General features: G+C 48.4%; 1 protein-coding gene across 2 annotated transcripts in view; it reads left to right on the forward strand.

Annotated features, from left to right (window-relative positions):
• The window catches only part of MBOAT2 (membrane bound O-acyltransferase domain containing 2), a 343,260-nt gene that overhangs the window by 45,505 nt on the left and 270,666 nt on the right, over positions 1–27,089 (forward strand). For both annotated transcript variants that reach the window (XM_030198898.1, XM_030198899.1), the window contains exon 2: positions 15,451–15,596. In XM_030198898.1, the coding sequence (XP_030054758.1) occupies positions 15,451–15,596 (146 nt within the window). The remainder of the gene's footprint in view (positions 1–15,450; positions 15,597–27,089) is intronic.

Here is a 27,089-nt window from a genome sequence, read left to right on the forward strand (position 1 = left end):
TCGAGCCTAGCTGTTTGATCCTTGCTTACATGTGTGGGTCAATTGGAGATTTACTGAAACATCCAATTGTATTGCATACAAAGGCCAGCCAAATGTTCAGCTATCCTAGGTCAGCAGGCTATACAGCATAGCTGCAACAGCTGCTGTTTGCTGTGGCACTAACTGCCAGTTACCTCACTTAGCTGGCAGTCTGGCTCTCTTGCTTGACTGCACTGAGCTGCCTGGGCAGCATATCAATTCAGTGCCTTGCGTGGCAAGCAGCAGTGGCCGCCTAGGAGAAACATTGGCTTGGCTCTTTGAGTGATGAGCAGTAGTAGCTGGCTATATAGAACAGGGAATTTGGCCTCCTGTTCATTACTTTTCCTACAGTCAGCCGTGGCACTAACTAGTTGTATGTCACATGATGCTGCTGTCTCTGAGGATTCTCACCTCAGCCTCTGATAGGTTTAGCTTCCATACCTACAGGCATGGCGTTCAACTGCCCAGCTTCTTGAGTTATGAGGATATGCTACACCAGCTGGTCCTTGACTCACTGGCAAACTATGTGGGCAGTGCACTTTTTATTTCACTGCCTGAATAATTCACTGTATTCTTTGGTTCCCGTTTATGGTGGCTCTAGATGAGACTCAATCTGAAAATGGTCTTTTTAGACACTGTTGTTTGGCAAGATGGATAACAGAGTTTCAGGTACTGTCTTGGAGGGATCCTTCCTACAGTTATCGGAGGTGGGCTTTTCCGTTGGAACGGCACTGTCCATCCTTCCTAAGTTGGCTTCTATTTTTTTGGCTCAATCAGCCAATTTCTCTTCCTTCTTTTTGTAGGGAGAATTATCCATTTGCGTTTCATTTGCTTTGGTATTTGGATATCTATGGAAATGCTTAGAGGTTGGCAAAGGGTTCAGGCATTCTGAGCTTATCCTTTGATGTACATCTTGGCTGGTAAGAGACCTCCTTTAGATCTCTAGGCATACTGCCTGAGGGCTCAGGCTACATCTTATGGTCAAGTAGCAATCTATTTCCATTGCCTGCATGTGCCATTCTGTGTCTGTTTTCTGCTCTCACTTCTCTGAAGCATTGCACTTTAGAGGTTGTTGGCCAGGGGGAAGGGTTGGAGGGAGGGGGCAATGGCCTTCAGGCTTGCAGCCATTAATACAGGGACTACCAGGTCCCACCTCACTTGTGGACTGCTTTGGTACATCCCGCATGTCTCTGGATTGATTTGTGGGGCATAATTAACTAATAATTTCATTCCTTTAGGCCCAAAGATCAATCCAGAGGCTTGTACTTGGGTTCCGTGGCTGCATGTGTCAAGACTCTTGAGGCATGTTAACTTAGTCTCAATATCTTGGGAGTATAACCTTGGCACACCAGAGCACACCTGAAGTCTCTATATTTTCTGAAGTTTCTTTATTATATAAACACAGGTAATACTCAGTCAGATGTTCAGAAGTATGGCCTCAGGGCACAGAGAGTCCGTAATACTGAGGGCTGTGTCAGTGGTTGGAGATAGGAATCTGAAGGAAGACAGCTTTATTGCAGAGAAGAGAGATAGTTGAACAGGTAGCTCAGTGCTGGGTGACTGGAGAATGCAATATCTCATTAGGGAGGAGATATTTCAAGGTAAAACCAAGTTAGTTCAGGGAGTTGGGAGCAGGACAAGTGCTGGTCTGACGCAAGATGGTGAATGCCTCATGGCCAGAGGGACGGGCAGGTTAAGAAAGCTCACACAGACCAAGGGAGGAGGGGGAGGACCAATGGGAACAGAGCCTCCCACTGGGTGGCAAGGAGGTCCTAGACGACGGCCCTCGATTGGAGGGAAAGGCCATACCTGGCTGACCTCTCAGGACAGAGATAGTAAGAATGACCAGGAAATGATAGCAGGTAGACAAAGGAGCCAAGCTTGGCTGAGAAAGAGAGAAGGTCTGGGCAGCCTCACAACTAGTAGTAACTGTTCTTATACATTACAGCAGTAAAAATCTATATAAATAATTCTCACCTCCAACGTTCTGAAGCTCACTCTGTGGTAGGGAAACACTGAAGCCCTGTACTGTTGGTAGGCTAGGTTGTCAGCGCCACTCACTCTCTCATCCACCACTCACTCTCACTCATGGACACTCCCTCAGCCACGCCTCATCTAATATAATAAAACGCACCCTCAACGTTCTGAGGACAACGTTCTGTGAAGCCTTGAAGCCATCTGACGTCACTCCCAGGCTGAAGGGTTCGTGGATTCGTGGTGTGAAGCCTTCAAGCCAGCCAGCCGTCTCTGCCCGCCCTCGCCTCACAACCAAACAAATCCGGAAGCGAAGCGTCAGGGAAGGAGGCGGCGCTCCCGACGTCTAGCCTTCCGAAGGGAAAGCTAGACGTCGGGAGCGCCGCCTCCTTCCCTGACGCTTCGCTGCACGAACCACCATGGAGGTAAGTTAAAACGAAGAAGAAAAAAAAAAAAGGGATGCATGGATGCGAAGGGGGGGCATGGATGCGAAGGGGGGGGAGAAGAGGGCGGGCCAGGCTGGGACATGGGAGAGAGAGGAGCATGGATGCGAGGGGGGGGGGGTCATGGAAGGGAGAGAGGGGACTTGCTGGAAAAGGATGAATGGAGGCGGCAGGGGACAGAGGAGCATGGATGGGCATGGATTGGGAGGGCAGGGCTCAGGGAGAGAGGGGAATTACTGGAAATGGATGAATGGAGGGGGCAGGGGACAGAGGAGCATGGATTGGGAGGGCAGGACTAAGGGAGAGAGGGAATTTGCTGGATAGGGATGAATAGAGGGGACAGATGGGCATGGATGGATATGGATTGCAGGGCAGGCCTCAGGTAGAGAGGGCAATTGCTGGATAGGGAAAAAATGGAGGGGCCAGGTGACAGATGAGCATGGATTGGAAGGGCAGGACTCAGGGAGAGGGAAATTGCTGGATAGGGATGAATGGAGGGACAGATGGGCATGGATGGATATGGATTGCAGGGCAGGCCTCAGGCAGAGAGGGAAATGCTGGATAGGGAAAAATGGAGGGGCCAGGTGACAGAGGAGCATGGATGGGCATGGATTGGAAGAGCAGGACTCAGGGAGAGGGGAATTGCTGGATAGGGATGAATGGAGGGGACAGATGGCCATGGATGGATATGGATTGCAGGGCAGGCCTCAGGCAGAGAGGGGAAATGCTGGATAGGAATGAATGGAAGGGGGCAGGTGACAGAGAAACATGGATGGCCATGGATTGGGAGGGCAGGGCTCAGGGAGAGAGGGGAATTGCTGGAAAAGGAGGAATGGAGGGGGCAGGGGACAGATGGCCATGGATGGGAGGGCACGGCTCACACTCTCTCTCTCATATACAATGTCTTTCTGACTCTCACTCTCACACACTCTGTCTCACACTGTATCACATTCACTCTCTATGTGCCACACAGTCACTCACACACTCGCTTGGTCTCATACACACACTCTCTCTCACACTGTGTCTCACATACACACTTGCACACACTCTCATTCTCACACACACTCACAAACACACTCACACCGAGACTCTCTCTCTCTCTCACACACTCACACTTTCACTCTGACTCTCAAACAGTCACTCTCACATACACTCTCCCAAACATACACACTCCAAGGAAAACCTTGCTAGCGCCCGTTTCATTTGTGTCAGAAACGGGCCTTTTTTACTAGTCCAGACATAATTCACAACCCCAACGTTCTATGAAGCCTCCACAACTCCCAACGTTCTAACTTGCATGGTGGTGAAACCCAAATTTGCCCATGAATGTTGGCCCCGCCCTCGCATCACAACGTGATGACGTCGAGGGCGGAGCACTGACACTGAGCAAATCCCATCTCACCCCACTGCTCACTGCCGCTAACCCCCCTACGTCCAATACAAAAAAAAAAAAAAAACCCAACAACCTGCAAAAATGCCCCCCCCCCCCTCAGGTCACAACACCCAGTGCCGGTCCCCCCTCTCCGACTGCCCACCCACCAACAGACCTGCACAAGTGTCCTACTCCCCCTCCAGCCACCCCGCAATTCTCCTTTCTCCTCGCCCCTGCCGCCACGCCCCCCCCCCAGAGGCAGTCACTGCTCCACCCCCCACGATGACTCCGCAGCCACTGCATCCCCCCTTCCACACCCACCCAGGACGTCGCTGCCACCGCTCCACCCTCTCCGTACGCCCACCCACCCAACAGACCTGCCGAAACATAAACAGATGATTTTAAGAACCAAGATGGCACTGCAGGCAGCCAGCAGGCATTGGCTGTACACTCTGAAGCCGCGGCTCCTCTAGCCTGACGTCAATGCCCCTGCTGGGGAACCCAGAGGAGTGCACTGACGTCACAGGCGAGAGGAGGAGCGGCTTCAGAGTGTACAGCCAACGCCTGCTGCCTGACTGCGGTTCCGTCTTGCTTCTTAAAATCATCTTTCTGTTTCAGCAGGTCTGTTGGGTAGGTGGCCGGACGGAGAGGGGGGGAGCTGCGGCGCCAACGACGACCTGGGTGGGGTTGGAAGGGGGGGGTGCAGTGGGTGCGGTGACATCGGGGGGGGGGGGGACGGTGGCGGACTCTGGGGGACGTGGTGCCAGGGGCGGGGAGACGGGAGAATCGACACATTTTCTCGGAAACGGGCCTTTTTTACTAGTATTCAAATAATACAAAGTGTGGCATAGTATACTACTTACAATTCCAACACAGTATGTTTCAATAGTTTTTATTGATGATCAACAGGTTAAACAGACCGCCATATGTCACCCCTAAACAATAAACAACTAACCATGGTTATACATCGGAAGTTAAATCATACAACTAGATCATCATCAAAGTTTCACATTTTCTCCCCAACCCCATTTCCAACATGTTAAGTCTTTTTATTGGAACAAGTTGCCTCAAAAAACAGACACCAGTATAAGCAAAGCTTTCGCACATATACCACAATATTACAAAAAGTGATGCAAAAAATTCACCCCAACAACTGTCCAAACTGAAAAGATCACTCCCACCCCCCCTACCGTCCCACAACCCACTTGTGAACTTTTTAAATATTCAAAATAAAGCTTCGTGCTCTTGAGGGCATGGTTAACCACAATGGCTCCCATACCATGCGGAACCTCTCTCCTTCAGTGCTGTCCAGGGATTTCACACGGCATCTATCCAGCCGCATTTGATGTATCAGCTGCGCACGCCAGCATGCTAGTGGTGGCATGAGATCTGATCGCCAAGATTTCAGAATCGTGGTAATACCAAATAAAATTGACCACTGCACATATCTCTTAAAGCCTTTAGGTGGTGTCGCAGTAAATTTGTAACTAAAAAATAATATCAGCGGGTCACACACTACAGAACATTCCCACTGTGACTGCAATGAGGAAAGTATGGCCCTCCAAAAAGCCTGCACCCGGGGACAGAGCCAAAACATGTGCCCAAGCGTAGCCGCTCCCCCTCCACATCTTGCGCATGTCCCATCACAAGACTCAGTTATTCTGGCCATTCTTTTAGGGGCCATGTAGGTTCTCATAAAAAATCTATATAACCGTTCACCCTGAGGGACCGAAAAGTGCATTTTATAGATACTACCCAAGAACCTCTGTCCAGTATCTGTTGTAACTGTGCAGCCAAGATCCTTAGTCCACGCTTTAGTCACCCCTATGTAATCTATTTCCTGGGTTGTGTCTTTTAGTTGCTGTAAATGGAATCTTAAAGGAACAGAGACCTGTGCCCCCAAAGAATACTGTTCCGTGAGGACATCAATCACGTCCTCCGTGAGATCTGTCCATGTTAAGGAGGACACATAATGTTTTAACTGAGCATAGGCGAAATATTGCGATCTAGAGATACCAAATTCTTCAATTAGCGCATCTAGTGTTTTAATCTGTCCCTCTTCTGTGACTATATGAGACAAATAAATAATTCCTTTGTCTTTCCATTGGCCAAAAACACTAGCCCCTACCCCCGGGGGGAAATCTGGGTTATTACAAATAGGGAGCAGAGGCGTGACTTTTGCACTAAACTTGTATCTCCGACATACCCACCGCCAAGTAGCTCTCATCGGGCGCAAAAGTGGATGTCTTTGGAATGCTCTCGGTGGTAGGCTGCGTCCCGTATGCAATAGGTAGCTAAAGTGAATCTCAGAGAATACCGCTATCTCTGCCTCTGTGTTAGAAAATTCTGTTGTACCCCGGAACCAATCATTTATGTGGCGCATTTCACATGCTATTGAAAGATTCCGCAAGCTCAACAGACCCATTCCCCCTTGTTCCCGTGGGGTGGTGATCACTTCCATAGACAATCTTGGACGCTTGCCCTGCCAGAGAAAGTTCTGTATGAGCCTATTTAAAGCTCTCTCCTCTTTTACCCGCAAAAATAGTGGAAGTTGTTGAAACAAATAGAGCCATCGCGGCGCAATAAGCATGTTAAAAAGTGCAACCCGCCCCCACAGCGAGAGGGGAAGAGCCTGCCACAACCTCAGTCTTTGTTTCATATTCTTTATCATTGGGTCAACATTAATTCGGTATAGCACCGATAGTTCCTTGGGAATTAATATACCTAAATACTTAAGGGCCCTGTCCTCCCATCGCAGCGGGAAATGTCCCCGCCAAGCCTGTTGTAATGTATCATCCGATGCCAGTGCACATGACGTTTGGAGATTTAATGAAAACCCAGAGAGTCTCCCATAATGTTCTATGGTTTCCAAAGTATATTGTAATGACATTTGTGGTTCTCTCAGCACCAGCAAGATGTCATCTGCATAGGCCAAGGTTTTCACTTCTTCATTCCCAAGGATCACCCCTTTAATGTTCCCTGTCCCATTTAGTGTCCTGATCAAGGGCTCTAGGGAGATATTAAATAGAAATGGTGACAACGGACACCCCTGTCTCGTTCCTCTGCTAACCGGAAACCATTCTGACCTGCCCCCATTGGCCACCACCTGAGCACCCAACCCTTTATAAAGTGCCCGAACGGACTGAATGAAAACCTCCGGGAATTCTAGCCACTCCAGCACCTGGAATAAGTAGCTCCAGTCCACATGATCGAAGGCCTTGGCCGCGTCTAAACTAACCACCATACAAGGTTCTCTTCGATCAGTGCACTGGGCTAATGCGAGAAGAATACGTCGTACATGTAGAACCGAGTGTCGTTTGGGAACAAACCCCACCTGAGCCGCACTAATCAACTCTGGTATGTATGCTGACATTCTGTTGGCTAAAACTTTTGCCAAAAGTTTGATGTCTACATTAAGAGAAATAGGGCGATATGACTCTGGATCGTCTGCTTGCTTGCCTGGTTTAAGTAAAAGCGTAATCAATGCTGTGTTTTCATTTGGAGGAAATTCCCCATCATCTATTACTGTCTGATAGTACTCAAGTAAAGGTGCCACTAGGGACAATTGTAGGACTTTATAGAACTCTCCGGAGAAACCATCAGCACCTGGTGCTGTGTTTGTTTTTAAATCTTTGATAGCCCGCTGTAGTTCCCTCGGTTGCAGGGGTGACCCTAAACACTCACGTACCCCAGGTCCCAGTTTTGACATCCCTGATTTATCCAGGAACTGGTGCACCAATTCCTTAGGTGGCGGGGCCATAGGGGCATACACATCACTAAAATGTTTCTGTAACAGTCTTAGTAACTGAGTTGTTTTATTATGTACGGTCCCTTGGTTGTCTTTTAAGGCTACAATCGTGCGATTCCCCATCCGGGGACCCACCATCCTGGCCAATACCCTTACTTGCTTGTTCCCATATTTGTGTAGCCTAAATTTGTGGTATAAAAGGTGTTTTTGCGTGTGTTCATGTATCAAGGAATTAACTGTGACCTGTAAGGCTTCATAGCTGTCCCTATGACTTTGAGTAGGGGATGCCATGAACATTTTTTTTACTTTGCTCAATTGTCTTGTCAGATTAAGAATACTGGCCGCTACTTTTTTCTTTCTAGTCGCCACATACGAAATCACCTCCCCTCTCAAAACTGCTTTAGCAGTACACCAGAACAGGACTGGGTCAGATCTGTGTTCAGCATTATGCATGGAGAATTCCTCCCACTTTTGCTGCAAGAAAAGGACAAACTCTGAGTCCTTCACCAAATATCCCGGAAACCTCCACCGTTTCACCATCGGGATCCCCGTCCCGATATCCAATGTGAGCCGCACTGGGGCGTGGTCAGAGACCAGCACCTGTTCAATGTCGGCCGCCATGACACACGGGAACAAGGATGCCGAAGCCAATATGTAGTCAAGACGAGCCCATGACCCATGTGCACGGGATCTGTGTGTGAAGTCCCTCCCTTCAGGGTGAAGAGTTCTCCAAGTATCTATCAATCCAAGGGCATTTGCAAAGGAAGACAACACGCTCCGACAATGTCCCCGCTCTGCCCCCCGGCTCCTCTGCCCCGTGCAGTCCACCTCTGTATTCATTAGTGCATTCAGGTCCCCAGCCAATATTATGTCCTTTTCACTGTATGGGAGAAGAGCCCTCATTAGGCCAGGAAAAAAGACTGGGTCTGAGGGAGTGGGTGCATACACCGATAACAAATATATTTCTTTCCCCTGAATATTAAGCTTAACCATCAAATATCTACCCTCTGTATCCCTCAGAATAATTTCAGAAGAATAGACTAAGTTTTTGCGGTATAAAATAGCTACCCCTCCTCTTCTCCCTCCCGATGATACATAGTCCACCTGGCCCACCCACGTTCTTCTCAGTTTCTCATGCTCTTCATCTGATGATCTGGTTTCCTGGAGACAGGCAATGTCGGCGTGAAGCCGTTTTAAATGAGTAAGGATCTTTGCCCGTTTTATGGGGGAGGAAATCCCCCCCACATTCCAGGTCACTATGTCATATGATGAAGATTTCACTAAGCAAAGGATCTAACAGAAAAGACAGTAACCCTATACGAATGGCTGCAGGGGCCCAGCCCTCCCCCTGCACCCAGAATTCTATTGCAATTCTACACAGCATTTTTGATAATTTAGCCAATGCGTCAACCCGTCCTCTAACACTAATAAGAACTAGTTCACAAGAATCCCCTTTATCTCTAAAACCCTTATCTTCCCCTTCCCCTCCCACCCCCTCCCCTATGACCCAACACCCCAAACAAACTTCTATACTTAGCGATGAATAGTCTTTCATCGTTGATGGTCACCCTGATGCAGAGGTCCCCCCTCCGTCTGGAAACATTCATGTTGCAAAACATAACAGTATTGTAAATTCAAGTTATAACAGTTTACTCCCCACTCCATTAACGTCCCATTCTTCTGATAATGGTATTCCTGCTTTATTTTCAGCTTCCCCTGTCATGTGCTATCTGGCCTTCATGGTGGACCGTTCAAGTTCTCAGGCTGTTGATTTATAAATTCCAGCGCTGCTTTCTCTGACTCAAACTTTGACCATTTGCCTCCAATTTGAATCTTTAAAGTTGCAGGATATGCCAGTGTAAAGCGAATTTGTTTTTCCACCAATTTGGAGCACACTGGGTGAAAACGCTTACGCTTTTCTTGGATGCTTGCCGGATAATCCGGAAAAATCAGGACCGGAGCTCCATCATAGCGTAAAGTGTCTCTTTTGGTTCGGAAGCCTTGCATAATTTCTTCTTTATGGATGTAGTTATGAATTTTCACAATAACTGCACGTGGTCTCGATTGCTCCGATTGCAGTCTGCCTAAGCGATGTGCTCTCTCGATACAAAAGGCCCCACGACTGTCTGAGAGCGCGAATTCTAGCTGCAGCCATGTTTCTAGCCGAGGCCCCAGGTTCTTTTCAGGGGCAGACTCGGGAATACCAATGATTCGAATGTTTGACCGACGGGTTCTGCTTTCAAAATCTTCTAGCTTGGCGTTTTGAGCTCGAACTTTCTCTTCAAGTTCTTTAATCACCGGTAGGTGTTTGTTCCAGGAATCTTCCACCTCAGATACACGGTGTTCTAGCTCTGTCGTGCGCTTCGTGTTGTCAGCCATACTCGCCTCCAATTTCTCCAGCTGTCCCGCCAGCGATTCAAATCTAGCATTCTGAGCTGCCCTGACCGCTGCTGTCAGCTGCGCTAGTTGTTTGTCAGAAAACTCCGGTTCCGACTCGATCTTAGTGTCCGCCATCTTGGATTCAGCCGCGGGTGGCTGTTGTTTGTTTTTATCGCTTTTAGCACTTCTTTTCGCGGATCTGACGGGCATTGGGACAAGGTAGGCTTCCATGCACATTAGTAAGGCGCTCTCACCTTTCCAAATAATCGCTGCGGGAGATTTCAATCAGTTTCAAGTGCGATAAACGGAGTGGGAACCTCGGAGCACAGCCTAGCCCCTGCTGCTGCTCTCAGTGCATCACGTGACTATTCCAACACAGTATGTAATAGAACATTTTAATTGACAGTGAAGGGTATAAGCAAAGATGGAACATATAGATAGGTAAGAGAGTAAGAAGAGTTAGAGAGTAAGGGGACTAATTTAAAGAAAGTTGCATATGAGGTCAGCGAGAGGGTTTTATTTATTTATTTGATAATTACAAATTTTTGGTGTTAGTCAAACCTGAACTGACCTGGTGATCTTGATTCCCTATTACTAAGGTTGGAGAAAAGGCTTATCTTTAAATTTAACACAGTGAGTCCTAAGGGACTGAGTTATTTCTGCTTTAAATGCCACTGTAGCCCTACTAGCAGGTTTATGTATATTGTGGTATCATGAGAGAAACTGCCTGTGTTGGATGACTTTCTTATCACATTCTTGCCTATGGGAAGATAACTAGGGGGTCCTTTTACAAAGTTGTACTAATGGCTTAAGCATGCATAAATGACTAGTGTGCACTAAAGGCTGTGCAGTCCATTGTACACCTATGCACACTAATTTGTTAGTGTGCACTAATGCACACTTAATGAACAATAATTTGTTAGCGCGCACGCTATATCAGTTAGAGCTCCTTAGTAAAAGGACCCCTAGGTGTTTATACTACTAACTGATCATTTCTATAGCTCTACTAGATGTACGCAGCACTCTAGACATTATATGCAGGTACTTTCTCTGTCCCTAGAGGGCTCACAATCTGTTTTGTACCTTGGGCAATGAAGGGTTAAGTAACTTGCTCAAGGTCACAAGGAGCTACAGTGGGAATTGAACCCAGGTTGCCAGGGTCAAAGCCCACTTCACTAACCATTAGACCATTCCTGCCAGTACTGAAGATTATTTTGCAGTCACAAAAGATTTTATTTCATGAAATCAAGTCTAGAGGAGACTTTAAGATCACAACTATTCTATGAATTACTACAAGGACCAACCACAAACGGTGGTGGGAATTTTCTTTTATTTTTTTTATAACGTTTTGGGTCAGTTTTCAGCAGTGGTAGTGATTTGTATTTTAAATGTTGGTCATTGTATTAAAAAACATTGTATTTATTGCTGAATATGGACAACTAGCATCGCTGAATATAAATAGAATCCACTTCTTCCTTGTCATCAAGCAGATGAAGCCATTACAGATGGGTTGTGTCCATCAACCAGCAGGGGGAGATAGAGAGCACTCAACTTTCACAGTGCCTCATGGCCAGCTAGCTCCTCTGCCTCTTCAGTATTCTCTATCTCCCCTAGCAGGGTGGCTGCAGCTTCTTCGAGCTCCATCAAAAATCTGCCTGGGGGTGGCTCCTGGCTTGCCAGTTGTTAGCCGGGGTGTTAGAGGCTATAGCAGCTTCACTTTGAAGGCACATAGGTTAGCCCTTTCCCTGCCTTACCCATACCTCCGTGGATGTGGACATATTGGCTTGCTTTTCTGTCCTTTCCCATTGTCACTGAATGCAGGCATATTGGTTCACCTTTCCCTGCCTTTCCCACTCATCTGAGCCTCCGGAGTTCTTATTACCTCTGCTTTCCTCACAGCGTTTAAAAAAAGAAAAAAAAAAAAAAAGTCGCGTCGCGCTTTGGCGCAGCGACGTTGGAACAGAGGTTTTCCTTTGATTCTTCTATGGGACCGGAGCTCTGATACTCGGTCCGGTGAGGTAAGAGTGAGCCCGCGATCGGGGTGTTTTTGGCGCGAAACCGCCATTTTGAATTTTCCTGCCGTTTTCGGCGATGGCTGCAGAGAATGTAAAACGCTGTTCCCGGTGTGGCAAGCGCAAATCAGCAGCGGGGCTCTGTAAATCGTGCTGTACAGGTGTATTAGCCGGCCCGAGCATGGCGAGCGATGATTCTTCCCGCTCAGAGCTGGCAGCAGACGCCATTTTGAATTCTCCGCATGGCGTGGCCTCCGTAGAGATGGAGAGCCCTGAGCCCGGGGGGGGGGGGGGACATCTCAAATTGAGGCTGTTCAGGGAGCAGCTAGCCCCGGACGGGATCTGGGTGCCCAGGGCGAGTTTTTCTCCCCTGATTTTGTGTTATTGCATAAAGCATACATGCTGAAAAGAGGTTTCCCTCAAGGGTTGTCTGAGGCCCCTGGGACTGCCCGCTGAGGCTATTTTCCCTGATAATTGGCATAAAGAAAAGCGTAGAAGGGCTAATTCCTCTTCAGATTGTGGTGTACCTCGAAGGTAATGGTGGTAGTAGCTGCTTTTCTCAGGCGAGAAGGTATCAGGGTTCACCTGTACCTAGACGACTGGCTCATCAGAGCAGACTCTGTAACAGAGAGCTATCAAGCTACAGCCAGAGTGGTCTCAGTACTTCAATCTCTAGGCTGAGTCGTCAATATGGCCAAAAGTCGCCTGACCCCCTCACCATCTCTAGAATATTTGGGGGCCAGGTTCGATACAGACTCGGGCTATGGCGGTGCAAGCTTCAGAATCAGTCCGTCTGCTCCTGAGGATGCCCCGCCCGCGAGCTTGGGACATTGTCCAGCTGCTGGGATCGATGACAGCCACATTGTAAGTGGTGCCCTGGGCAAGAGCGCACCTGAGACCTCTACAGTATTCCCTACTTCCAAAATGGTCTCCAGTTTCTCAGGATTATCAATGCAGACTTTCTTGGCTCCCTGCGGCCCGAATCAGCATGGAGTGGTGGCTCTCAGACAGCATGCTGCAGCGAGGAATGCCGCTGGCGCTCCCCAGTTGGTGTCAAGTAGTGACAGATGCCAGCCTGAAGGGCTGGGGCGCACATTGCAAGGGGAAGCATGCCCAGGGTCTATGGACACCCGAGGAGTCGGAGTGGTCCATCAACCGTCTAGAGTTGAAAGCGGTGCTTCTGGCCTTTCAAGTGACCATGGAAGGATTGGCTGTCAGAGTGATGTCGGACAACACGACAGCAGTGGCCTATATAAATCGACAAGGCGGCACTCAGTGCAGAGCTCTGGCCGCGCAGGCCGAACAGATTTGCCACTGGGCCGAGCTGCATCTTCAGTTTCTGTCGGCAGCTCACATTGCAACGTGCAAGCCGATTATCTAAGAAGGCATCAGAACGATCCAGCAGAATGGGAACTAGCAGATGAAGTATTCCTGCAGATATGTGCCAAATGGGGCAAGCCCGTGATGGATCTTATGGCGACAAGTTCAAATGCCAAAGTCCCGTGCTTCTTCAGCAGACGGAGAGATCCTCACTCGGCAGGGTTGGATACCTTCCCTCAGCCCTGGCCTCCGGGCCTACTATAGGTGTTCCCTCCGTGGCCCTTGATAGGGCGCGTGCTCCTGCGGATTCGGCTGCACCCAGGAGAAGTGGTCCTCATCGCCCTAGATTGGCCCAGGAGGCCTTGGTATGCGGACCTCCGACAGATGCTAGTGGAGGCTCCCCTTCCTTTACCTCTGGTACCGAACCTGTTGTCACAGGGCCCAGTAGCCATGGAGGACGCCTGCCGCTTTGGTCTTATGGTATGGCGATTGAGAGGGCGCAATTGAGGGACAAAGGCTATTCAAACAGTCATTTCCACTTTCCTGCAGGCCCGCAAGCGTTCCACTTCCGTGGCTTATGCCAGGATTTGGCGCCAGTTTGAGTCTTGGTGTGCTTCAAAAGCGATCACACCCATGTGGGCTCCTGTCTCGCCGATTCTGGACTTTTTGCAGGATAGTGTACAAAAAGGCTTGGCCTATAATTCCCTGCGGGTGCAAGTGGCAGCGTTGGCCTCCCTTCGTGGTAAGGTTGAAGGCGTGTCTTTAGCTGCTCATCCAGATGTGGCACGGTTTCTTAGAGGGGTGCTTCGGCTCCGGCCTCCCGTGCGAGCACCCTGGCCAGCTTGGAACCTGGGGCTAGTTTTGAAGGCCCTGCAGGCTTCTCCTTTTGAGCCGCTTCGGCGAGCATCGGAGAAAGATTTGACACTAAAGGCCGTTTTTCTTGTGGCCATTACTTCGGCGAGATGGGTGTTAGAGCTCCAGGCGCTGTCCTGTAGAGACCCATTTCTGCAATTTTCAGAGTCCGGAGTCACGGTTTGGACCGTGCCTTCCTTCATGCCTAAGGTGGTTTCAGCGTTTCACCTAAGCCAGCCTATTGTCTTGCCCTCCTTTGATAAGGAGGAGTTTCTAGAATCTTTTGGGCAGTTGCACCTGTTGGATGTACGCAGGACTCTGCTGCAGTATCTGCGAGTTACTATCTCTTTCAGGATCTATGATCATCTGTTTTGCTATCAGGTACTCGCAGAGGGTCTCCAGCGTCTAAAGCCACTATTGCCCGCTGGCTCAAAGAAACTATCTTTTCAGCTTATCTGCTTGCCGGCCCGTCTCTGCCTATAGCCTTTAAGGCGCATTCTACCAGAGCGATTTCTTCCTCTTGGGCTGAAACTGGAGCACTCTCTCTTTAAGAGATATGCAGTGCAGCAACATGGGCTTCTAAGCTCTTTTGCCCGACATTACAGGCTGGATGTGGCTGCTAGGAGGGATGCGCGTTTTGGAGCACAAGTGCTAGTGCGTGGTGTGACCTGTTCCCACCCTATATAGGGATTGCTTTGATACAGCCCATCTGTAATGGCTTCATCTGCTTGATGACAAGGAAGGGAAAATTAGGTTCTTACCTTGGTAATTTTCTTTCCTTTAGTCATAGCAGATGAAGCCATGAGCCCTCCCTGTATGATTGTCTGTATGCTGTGAATCTGTTTCAGGTTCTGTTCTTGTTTCCTGAAGTTCCTTCCTTGGGAGAAAGTTGGAAAACAGTCTTCAGGATTCATGTTCACTTATAGGAGGATGAGTCCATTCCCTCCAGTTTGTTTTGGAGGATGAGTTTATTCCCTCCAGGAGGATGTGTTCATTCCCTCCTTTTGAGTTCATGCCCTTGTTATGGGGCCATCGTTCGCTGTGAGGAAAGCTCATGTTATTCCCATTGCGGTTTGCCATACTGCTTTGGAAGCTTCAAATACTGAAGAGGCAGTGGAGCTAGCTGACCATGAGGCACTGTGAAAGTTGAGTGCTCTCTATCTCCCCCTGCTGGTTGATGGACACAACCCATCTGTAATGGCTTCATCTGCTATGACTAAAGGAAAGAAAATTACCAAGGTAAGAACCTAATTTTCCCTTGGTTGGACTTTCTACTTTTCCTCATCTTGTATAATCATATATCTACAGATCATAATTTTATTCTTTCCACAGGTGAATTTCGTAGTGTGCCAACTGTTTGCCTTGCTTGCAGCTGTTTGGTTTCGAACCTACCTACATTCAAGCAAAACTAGTGTGCTAATTAGACATTTAGTTGCCACCCTTTTGGGCCTGTATCTTGCTCTTTTTTGCTTTGGATGGTAAGTCAGTCTTTTTCAATTCCTGTCATTAGCATAGATTTTTGCTATTGCACATAGTGTTAAATTTCTGAAAAAGAATTAATGTTACTCTTTGGGAGGAATTTTGCACAAAAAATTTAAATTTTGTGCTCAATATTAAAATTCTGCATACTTAGTATTTTTGTGCAGCATTCTCCCATCATAAGAATTGACTCCTTCCTGTCCCAGCTGATATACCTCAACCCCTCAACTTTCTTTTCTGAGGCTCAATCTTCCCTCTTTCCATCCCCATACCAACAGGCTTGACCAGCAGCTTTCTCTGTGTCCTCTGTAGGCTGGACAACTCCCAGTTTTCTCTGTCCCCTTTCTCCGCATGCCCCTTCCTAATTTTCTTTCTCACTGCTTCCCTATCTTTTCTATCTCTGCCCCACTAAAAGACCTATGCTTTTTCTGCCCTCTGTATCTTCTGTTCTCTCTCCCTACTCCCAGCAATGCCCCCTTCTGCTACCCTTTAAGTTATTTCTTGACACCCCCTATCTGTTTGTTTCTGCCAAGCAGCTTGTTCTTCTCCTCTCCTTCATCTTGCTGTCTGTCCCATGCCTATCAAGTGTTAAGAGGAGGAGGAAAGTGGCTGCACGTTGGGCCCAAGCTCCTCCTCTGCCATCCGGAGAGAAGCTGATGCAGAAAGCTGTGTGATAGAAGCTGTGCGCGCAGCCATCTGAGCACTGCTCTAATGTGAACATAGCACCAAAGTTTTGCCTGTTGATGAAATAAGCTAATCATATGCAAGTTTGAAGTGCACAGAACTTGTGCACTAATCAGGACAAGCACATGGGACGAATGTGCACAAATTTCTGTGCTGAAGGCAGCTAGTACTGTGCACATATCTGAGCAAAAAGAAAGTGTCGGCGGACAACAGTGCTTTTGCTGGAATGTTATTCTGTAGATAAAATATCGGCATCGCAAAAAATTTCTTGTGCATAACATTTTTGTGATGCTGATAGACACTGCAAAATTCTTATAACAATGAGGAATATCAGAAATAAAAATCAGTATAAATAGGCTCCGTATGCAATTAAACCACATTTATAATAAAAATGGAGCTATCACACATAGAGAGGTATCATACACATGAGCAAATGTGGTGAAAACAGGAAAACCATTGTTAGGGCACATATAATTTACTTCTCATAAGTGTCCATACATTTTTTGATTTTGTTTGTTTATATAACTGAATAAAAATGTAGTTATTTGAAAATAAAGACATACCACCAATCAGTTAAAGACCATGTAGACAATGTTCAAAAGAAATGGTAGGTGTGAAAAACAGAATCCTGAGGTCTCCAGAATTAAATATGATTCAGGGAGCCTTCTTGCCATTTCGATGCCAGTGTTTCAACAAGTCTTCCTGTTACAAGGAACTGCTTCAACAGATTTCAGATTTTTTGCTCAATAACCAAAAGTCGAATCGTAATGTGACCATTCAGCTCCCACAACTGTGTCTCTGAGTCTCCTGTTTGTGTGTTTGTGTTTGGTTGGGTCACTTCTAACGTGGATTCACATATCTGAGAAATCTATTTTGCACTTTGGTTCTAGATTTGGAATGCACACATTTTTTCTAGGTTCATATTTTGCTCCTTGAACTACCAGCTGCTTTTCAGTCAGGAAAGGCTAAAGAAGCCAGGGCTCTTCATCTTAGAGAAGAGACACCTGAGGGGAAGATGTGAAAGAGGTCTATAAAATCCTGAGTGGAGTGGAATGGGTAGATGTGAATTGCTTATTTACACTTTTTCTAAAAATACAAGGACTATGGGAACGCAATGAAGCCACTAAGTAATAAACTAAAAAAAAATCTGAGAGTATTTCTTCACTCAGCATGTGGTAAAAGCAGTTAGGGTTTTAAAAAAGGTTTCAACTTGTTCCTTAAAAAAAAAAATACATACGCCATTATTAAGATGGATGGGAAAATCTACTGCTTATTCCTGGGATAAGCAGCATAAAATATTTTACTTTTTGCAGGGCTTCGGAGTCGTGGAGTCGGCAGCAATTTTGGGTACATTGAGTTGAGTCAGCAAAAATGTACTGACTCCGACTCCTTATACATTTGAATAAAGTACTTCTCTGCTGTGAATAAAGCTTAGTACCTAGTTGTTTCACTAGTGTGAAGTCCAGCTGAACTATTTTGCTGGAGAGCTTCCCTCTGCTCAGTCTCCCTTTGCATTTACTGACCTGCTGTAGAGCACCTCCTCTCTGACCCCACAGTGAACTTAAGCTCCAAGAGAAGATCATTCAGCACACACAGATAAGGCAGCAGAGAGACTCCACTCAACTTCCTCTCTCTCTGCAAGAAGAGCTTTATATTTTAGTGGAAGTGGCAAAAAGAATGTCAGGAAACATGACAAAGTCTGCTGTTTATGAACACTTTACAATATCAACAGATGGGAAACATTATGTATGTCAATGTATTATAGATGATGGTGAAAAAGCATGTGATGCAAAAATTAGCAGTTTCAGTGGTTATGAAAAAAATGCACCTACAAGAGCATCAAATTTAAAAAGACACTTGCAGCGTTTCCATCCTAAAGTGTTAGAAGCTGTGAATGAGAAAGATAGCAATGAAAACATTCCATCTACTTCAGGGTCAATAAAAGATCAGAAATCTACTGGAGGCCAGACACAACTATCAAGATTTTTTACAGCTGACAAAGTTACTATAACAATGACACCAGAAAAATTCAAAAACCACATCATTGAAATGGCAGTAAAGAATAGTATACCACTATCTTTTTTTTTTTCACAACCAGCCCTTTTAGGCTTAAATGGAGAAATGGCTAAAAAGCTTGGAGTTTCTCTGGAATGAGAAAGTATAAGGAAACTTATACTTGAAGAGGCCAAATGTAAGAAGGAAGAACTAAGAAAAAGTCTGAAGGGACGTTTTGTCTTTATCAAAATGGATGCATGCACACGTCACAGTCAATTATTTTGCAATTAATGTTAGATTTGCTGATGAAAAAAAAAAAAACAATAACCCGGACCTAGGAGTAAAGGACACTCAGGCACATCATACCAGTGAGTATCTGCAGAAGTTAGTGGAAGGTGTTTTAGAAGATTTTGAAATTAAAAAGGAACACATTCTATGTATTGTAACTGATAATGCTTCAAATATGTTAAGCACAATTGAAAAAATGAAGGAAGTTGATGAAGAAAGCAGCATACAAATATCAGATGACAGTTCTGCAATTCAAGAAAGCTGTGAAAGTTTGGATGATATTGCTGAAGAAGCATCTAAGCTTATTACTATTCAACATATGCGTTGTGCTGTTCATACTCTGCAACTAGCAATAAGAGATGGATTGAAGGATCGTCATGCGGCTACACTAATTAGCAAGTTGAGGCAAGTAGCTGTTGCAGCCAGGATCCCTATAACAGATGCTATTCTGAAGAGATGTGCTGGAAAAGGAGCCATTTTGGATCAAGCAACGCGCTGGGGAAGCACTTACTTGATGATAAAGCGTTTGCTTGAACTAAAAGACTTTCTTGAAGAACTGGACAATGTAAATGTTTCATTAAAAGGAAACCAGTGGGCTCAAGTTACAGAATTAGGCTACTTTCTTACCCTTTTGCTGTTACCAAGAAGCTGCAATATGAAGATTTAACACCAGGCAAATTCTTCTTGGAATGGAAGGGCTTGATACATAACCTAAACAAAAGTGGGGGGTTAATTGCTGATGGCATTGTATCTTCAATGAGGAAAAGAGAGGAGCTCTTGCTGGATAATTAAATTCTCTTAGCTGCTATTTATGTTGATCCAATGAGCCGAATTTTGTTGAGCAGTGACCAAATTGCTACAGGAAAACAGGCACTCTATGACATAGCAGTTCGCATGAAAGGGTTGCTACCTGAAACTCATAAACCACTGGATGAAGCTAAAGCTATAAATACTGGTGGTAATGGTAACTCAGGTTCATCCTCTTCAAATGAAGAAGAGAATTTTCAAGCCTATTTGGACAAAATGGAAGCTTCAAAAGCAAAGCGATGTCGGTTAAGCATGGAAAAGCAACCTGTAAATGTCCATATAAAGAAATTCATGCAAGAGTTTTTTAAAGGATTAAAAGAAGTGGAAATGTTTGACCGCTCATCAAAACTGACTATAGAAGAAGCCATCATTGTTTATCCAGAGATTGTCAGTGATGCAGCTAGAACCGTAACAGCAATGCCACCCACCCAAGTCAGTGTTGAAAGACTGTTTTCAGCACTGAAAATAATCAAATCAGATTTAAGGGCTTCTATGAAGGAGGATCTGGCAGAAGCAATTCTGTTTCTAAGAACAATATATTAGTTAATTTTGGATTATGTTTAACAGCTATTCTACAGCTATATATGCCAAGTTTAAATAATATATAAGTTGTTTTAGGTTTTCCAAATGTTTTTGGTTTATGTCGGTTAACTTTGATTTTGTTCTAATTTCTAAAGGATGTTCTAGAATTTCGAAAGGATGTGGTTGTTCCAGATTTTGATACTTTGCTAATGCTATGATGACTTTATACTTGATAAAAACAAAAAACAATAAACATAACCTTGTTTTTTTATGTGTTTTTTTTTGTTTAAACTTTAGGATTAATGACTATTTATAGTTTCTTTAATAAATAAAATAAAAAGTCACAATGACATAGATTTTAAACCCAAACATTAATATGCAGCCTTGCTGCACTCTTTCACTCAACATGCAAAAAAAATACATATTAAAAACTGAGGAGTCGGAGGTACCATAAACTGAGGAGTCTGAGTCGAAGGATTTTTGTACCGACTCCACAGCTCTGCTTTTTTGAGATCTTGCCAGATGCTTGTGACCTGGATTGGCCACTGCTGGAAACAAGACACTGGGCATGATGGACCTTCGGTCTGTCCAGTATGGTGATGCTCATGTACTTACAGATATGGTGACTTTGGTATTATACTATGGTCTCTGATTAGTTTCAGCTCTATATATACTTTTATACCTTGCTTTATCAATCCATAAGAGTTACTCTTGACAGTTTTTGTAGTTTTATAAAGTATAATGCTCGATAGAACAAGACAGCCCCAACGTAGAAAACTGAGGTGGGGAAAGAAAGTAGAGCCGTCACTTAGGCCTTTACGTAGCTAGTTACATAACTTGCTTACAGGGCCAGGATCACACTCTTTTAGTGCATCCAGTGCAGCTATTTAGAATTCTCTCCTCCCCTCCCCCCCTCAGGTCTGGATGATGGAGGCATAGGTTTCCCTCTGAGGGCAGCAGTCCAGCCCAGCATCACTTTCTCTCACTCACCTCTCACCAGCACCAGCAGCCTACCCCACTCACTCCTTGTCTATAAATCTTAAGCCACACCAAGTTATAGAGCTGAGTGTAAGTGGTTGCCAACTCATGGAGGATCAAAATGCCCAGCAGCATCTAGCCAACTCTCTCTGTCCTCTTCATTCTTCTGTATCTCTCATTCCTCCTGTGCTCATAGGCGTCGCTAAGGGTGGTCATGCTGTCCCCCCTTTTGCCACCTAAGTGAAAGGCCACAGCCATAGATGCCTGTATAAGAGGCTTGGGGAGGCTAAGCTTCCCTAGCCTAACCATGACCTTTCCCGCCTCTCTCTTGTTTGGGGCCAGTGCTTCCCAATCTTGGTGCCAGCAGCAGCATGATAAACAAACTAGAATTGTCCCCTCCCTGCTTGCCTGTCTGCCTGAATCCGCTGTCTTCCTGATTTGGTGGTTGCCAATATAAAGAAACTCTGCTCAGGGCCATAAGAGCTCTGCATACCGCTGACAGCACTGCTGTTCCTGCCCGAACAAGAAGTTGCATCATTAGGGGCGGGACTGACTGTGCTGTCAGCGGTGTGCAGAGCTCTATGGCCCTGAACACAGTTTCTCTTTATTGGCAAACACTGAATCAGAGAGACAGCAAGTTCGGGCAGACAGGCAAGCAGGGAAGGGATGCTCTGTTTGTTTTTCTTGGCTGGGGGGGGAGGAGGGAAAGGGGGGAGAGAGAGGTTAATGTTGGAGGAAAGAAAAAAAAGGAGTGGGAGAGACTGAGGGGCAAAGCTTGATAGTGGGGGGGGGGGAGGAGGGAGAGAACTGGGCAATACTGAATGGTGGGGGAAGAGAGGCTGAGGGGTGATGGTATAGTGAGGAGAGAGGGAGAGGCAGTGCTGGATGGTGGGAAAATACAGAGGGGCATCACTGAATGGGAGGGGGACGAGAGAGTGAGAAGATATATAGGTGCCATCTTGGGGTTGGCCGGCTGCAGGGAGGAAGCCCATTTTTGGGCGTTGTGCTTCTCTGCTGATGGGGGCAGCCATCTTGGATCAGCTGCACATGCTTGAGACTGATTCCTTCACTGTTTAAAGCCCTGCCTCCAGTCCTTCATTGCTTCGGCCTCAATTGTCTCAGAGGTTCACGCCGGAGTTCTGTTCACCGGCTTTCCTCAGTTCCTGTATTTCTGTGTACCAGACATCGGCTTGTTTTCCTGACCACAATTGTTTGCTGCCTGCCTAGACCTTGAACTGATTTGACTATTCTTTGCCCTACGGATTACTTGGCTATTGGACTGTGTCTGCTTGCCCGCCAGCCTGGTCAGCGGTTGTGCAACCCGGCCTGTTCCAGAAGTCCTGGTGGCCGCCTGCACCTGGGGGCTCAACTCCCAGGGAATGGTGGTCGCTTCCCAGGTGAAGCTAGGGGTTGTCTGGCTGCCTGACTGAGTGCGGTGCCACTCCATCTTCGCCATGCTCAGTCAGGGCACAAGGGCTCACATTCACCAGGTCATAACAGTAGGCCGAAGCCATGAGCTCGCCAGACAATACCGAGCGTTCCAACCTGACTCAGGTGCTACACCAGCAGCAGGCTCAAATCACCCGCTTGTCCATTGCATTGCAGGAGGTCTGCAATCAGATTCCAGTGCTCCAGCAGCAGGCGGTCCCGGATCCTCCGGCCCCTGGGATGGGGTCATCCACCACCCGGATGCGGGTTCCAGAGCCGCCTCCTTTTGATGGTACCCCTGTAGCGTGCCGGGGCTTCCTGAAGCAATGTCAGATCTTGTTCAAACTACAACCGGAGGCCTTTTCATCTGACAGGATTAAAGTGATTTATCTCATCTCTCTACTGACTGGTCCCGCGCTGGTGTGGGCATCCCCGCTGTGGGAACAGTGGAGTCCGGTCCTGGCGAACCTAGAGGAGTTCTTGCGGCAGTTCCGGATGGTGTTCGATGTGCCTGGCCGGCTGCCTTCTGCCTCGGGGGAGCTGCTGCGGATTCAGCAGGGCTCTGGGTCGGTCGGGGCGTATGCCATCCGGTTCAGCACTCTGGCCGTGGAGCTCTGGTGGAACCAGAAGGCGTTGACGGCCATTTTCTGCCAGGGGTTGGACGGCCAAATAAAGGATGAATTGGCCGACCGAGAGATTCCTGCTACTTTGGACGGCCTTATTGCACTCTGCACGAGGATCGACATCCGGTTCCAGGAGCGAGCCCAGGAGAGGGCCATGCCGTGGGAGGTGCAGAGATCCAGAGGCCTGCCCTGTCGTCCAGAAGCGCCTGGGTCCCGTGAGGAGGGTTTGGGAGGAACCCATAATAATGTCTGGCCATCGTCTGTCCAAGAAAGAGAGGGTACACCGTCTCCAGAATTGGCTATGTCTGTATTGTGGGCAGGACGGCCATTTCACGTGTACCTGCCCAAACAAGTGTGGGAGGTCGGGAAACGCTCCAGCCCGAGCCCTATGAAGGGGGGTGGCTCTGGGCCGGTTGTCTGCCCTTCCCGACCAGTTGCTCTCCGTTCCTGTACTACTCCAAGGTGAAGGAGGCCAGGTTCATGCTCAGGCCTTACTGGACTCCGGGGCCGGAGGAAATTTTATCGATGCCGAGTTCCTGTCCCAGCTGGGTGGCTCCTTGGTGCCCTGCCAACTGGAGCTCCGAGTGACCTCCATCCAGGGTGATAGTTCTCCCTGAACCATCACCCGGATCACCGTGCCTCTGCGTTTGCAGGTAGGTGCACTACACCAGGAAGATGTTCAGTTCCTGGTCCTCACCCGAGCCATTCATCCGGTGATTCTTGGACTGCCTTGGCTCCGTCTACACGCTCCAGTGATCGACTGGTCCACCGGTGAGATCGGGCAGTGGGGCGCCCCGTATGTCAAGCAATGCCTACAACAAGTCAAGCCTCCCCTGTCGCTCTGCTCGGCTCAGCTTCAGACCCCGCCGAAGGAGCTGCCCGGGCTGCCTAGGGACTATCAGGACTTTTGTGATGTATTCAGTGCCCGGGCGGCTGACACGCTGCCTCCGCATCGGTCATTCGACTGTGCCATAGACCTGCCAGGAACCGATCCTCTCCGGGGGTGTCTTTACACCCTATCCCGTGAGGAGTCCCGCGCCGTGAGGGAATACATCCGGGAGAACCTTCTCAAGTGGTTTATCCAAGCCTCTACTTTGCCTGCGGGGGCAGGGTTCTTCTTTGTGTCAAAGAAGGATGGGTCCCTTCGCCCCTGCATTGATTATCGGGGTCTGAACAAGATCACGGTGAAGAACCGGTACCTGCTTCAACTCATTTCGGAATTATTTGACCGCCTTCAAGGGGCCCAGATTTTCACCAAGTTGGATTTACGTGGGGCCTACAACCTGGTGCGGATCCGGGAGGGGGATGAGTGGAAGACGGCGTTTAACACACATGAGGGACATTTTGAGTACCGGGTTATGCCGTTTGGCCTCTGCAATGCCCCTGCGATGTTTCAGAACTTTGTGAACTTTATTTTTCAAGATCTCCTTTACACATCAGTAATCGTGTATCTGGATGACATTTTGATTTTCTCTCCCTCACTGTCCCAGCATGTGTCCCATGTCCGCACTGTACTTCAGCGACTCCGGGAGCATCGGCTATATGCCAAATTGGAGAAATGCTCGTTCCACCAGCAGAGTCTTCCGTTCCTGGGGGTATATCGTGTCCTCCACCAGATTACAAATGGACCCCGGGAAACTGACCACAATCCGGGACTGGCCGGCGCCCCAGGGTCTGCGGGCCTTGCAGAGGTTCCTGGGGTTCGTCAACTACTACTGGCAATTTATCCAGGACTACTTCCTCATCACGGCTGCTCTTATGGCCCTCACTAGGAAGGGAGCGGATGTAAAAAAAACTGGACGCTGGAGGCAGTTGCTGCATTTTACCACCTTAAAGAAAGCATTCCTGTCGGCGCCGGTCCTCCGCAGTCCGGATCCTACCCAGCCCTTCTTGGTGGAGGTGGACGCCTCAGCCCTGGGAGTAGGGGCCATGCTTTCCCAGACGTCGGCTGCCGGGAAGAAGCATCCCTGCTTTTTCTTCTCCCGCAAGTTCACCCCCGCTGAGCGAAAATATACGGTGGGGGATCGAGAGCTTCTGGCGCTCAAGTTAGCCTTTGAAGACTGGCGCTACCTGTTGGAGGGAGCAGCACACCCAGTGACGGTGATCACCGACCATAGGAACCTGTTGTACCTCCAAAATGCCGCCAGACTGAACCCACGCCAGGCCCGATGGTCTTTGTTTTGCTAGGTTCAACTTCCGCCTGATTTTCAGGCCGGGGGAGAAGAACGTCCAGGCTGATGCCCTGTCCCACAGTTTCGAGGCTCCCGAGGACCGGGAAGAGCTCTACCCCGTGTTGAACCCAGCCTGTATTCCCTCCATATCCGGGGCGAGTGCTGCGTGCCAGAAGGCAGTACCAGTGGGTCTCCGTAGGAAGGTGCTGCGCTGGGGGCATGCTTCTGAATTCGCCGGACACTTCGGGTTCCACAAGACCCTCCATCTGATCTCCCGGTCGTACTGGTGGCCGCGGATGGTGCAGGATGTGCGGCAGTATGTGACCACCTGCCCGGTGTGCGCCCGAACTAAGAGTTCTCATCAGAGGCAGTGGGGCTTGATGCAGCCCATGCTGGTACCACAGCAGCCCTGGGAGCACCTGTCCATGGACTTTATCACTGATCTGCTGGCCTCCCAGGGCAATACAGTCATCTGGATGGTGATAGACCGGTTTTCTAAGATGGCCCACTTTGTTCCAATGAAGACCTTGCCCACTGCAGCCAGCCTTGCCGCCAGCTTCATCACCCACATCTTTAGGCTCCATGGATTGCCCAGGAGGATCATCAGTGATCGCGGCTCACAGTTCACCTCTCGCGTTTGGAGAGCACTATGTTCAGCCTTTGGGATAACCACTCTCTTTTCCTCAGCGTATCACCCGCAAACTAACGGGACGGTGGAACGGGTCAACCAAACCATGAAGGCGTTCCTCCAGGCCTACTCGAATCAGCGCCAGGATAACTGGTCCACCCTGCTACCCTACAACAACAGTCTGCATTCAGCCTCCCGGACTACACCCTTCAGCACCATCTATGGGAGTCATCCTCGTCTACCTCCGCCTGTTTCCCCCGCTGAGGTTCCACCTCGGGTTCAGCCCACGGTCCGAACGCTTCAGGAAGCATGGAAGAAGGTTCAGGAGCAGCTGCGCCGGGCAGCGGTGAAGGCCAAGGAAACGTACAACCGCAAGAGGCAAACAGCTCCCACGTTCCAGCCAGGAGAGAAGGTATGGCTAAGCACCCGATACCTGAAGCTGCGGCTCCCATCAGTCAAGTTTGCCCCCCCCCCCCCCCCCGCTTCATCGGGCCGTTTGCGGTGCGCTCCAGGATAGGAGTGGTGACTTACCGGTTGCACCTACCCGGTCAACTCAGAGTGCACAATGCCTTCCATGTGTCTCTCTTGAAACCTTTCCGCAGGTCCAAGTGGCATTCGGAGCCCAAGAAGGTGTTCATGCCAGAGAGTGATCCAGACTCCGAGTACGAGGTGGACCGGATTCTGGACTCTAAGCTGCGTGGAGGGAGGTTGTTCTACCTGCTGTCCTGGAAACACTTCGGACCAGAGGACAACTCCTGGGAGCCAGCAACCAACGACCGTGCTCCAGACCTGGTCCGTGAGTACCATTCCCTCCATCCTACTCGGCTCGGACCAGGGAGAAGGGGGAGGCTTTCGGGGGGGGGGGGGGGGATACTGTTACGTTCCTCACCTGGTTCCAGGCCTGCGCGGCCGAGTCGCTGGCGAGGCGCGGTCCGGCAGAGATAGCCGGCTATCTTGGTGGTGGTTCTCCAGGATAGGTCGGCCATCTTGGGATGGGCATCTCAGCTTATGGCAGCCATCTTGGGGTGGGCCGGCTGCAGGAAGGAAGCCCATTTTGGGGCGTTGTGCTTCTCTGCTGATGGGGGCAGCTATCTTGGATCAGCTGCACATGCTTGAGACTGATTCCTTCACTGTTTAAAGCCCTGCCTCCAGTCCTTCATTGCTTTGGCCTCAATTGTCTCAGAGGTCCACGCCGGAGTTCTGTTCACCGGCTTTCCTCAGTTCCTGTATTTCTGTGTACCAGACATCGGCTTGTTTTCCTGACCACAATTGTTTGCTGCTTGCCTAGACCTTGGACTGATTTGACTATTCTTTGCCCTACGGATTACTTGGCTATTGGACTGTGTCTGCTTGCCCGCCAGCCTGGTC

Source organism: Microcaecilia unicolor, chromosome 3 (genome assembly GCF_901765095.1).
Source record: "Microcaecilia unicolor chromosome 3, aMicUni1.1, whole genome shotgun sequence".
Lineage (NCBI taxonomy): Eukaryota > Metazoa > Chordata > Amphibia > Gymnophiona > Siphonopidae > Microcaecilia > Microcaecilia unicolor.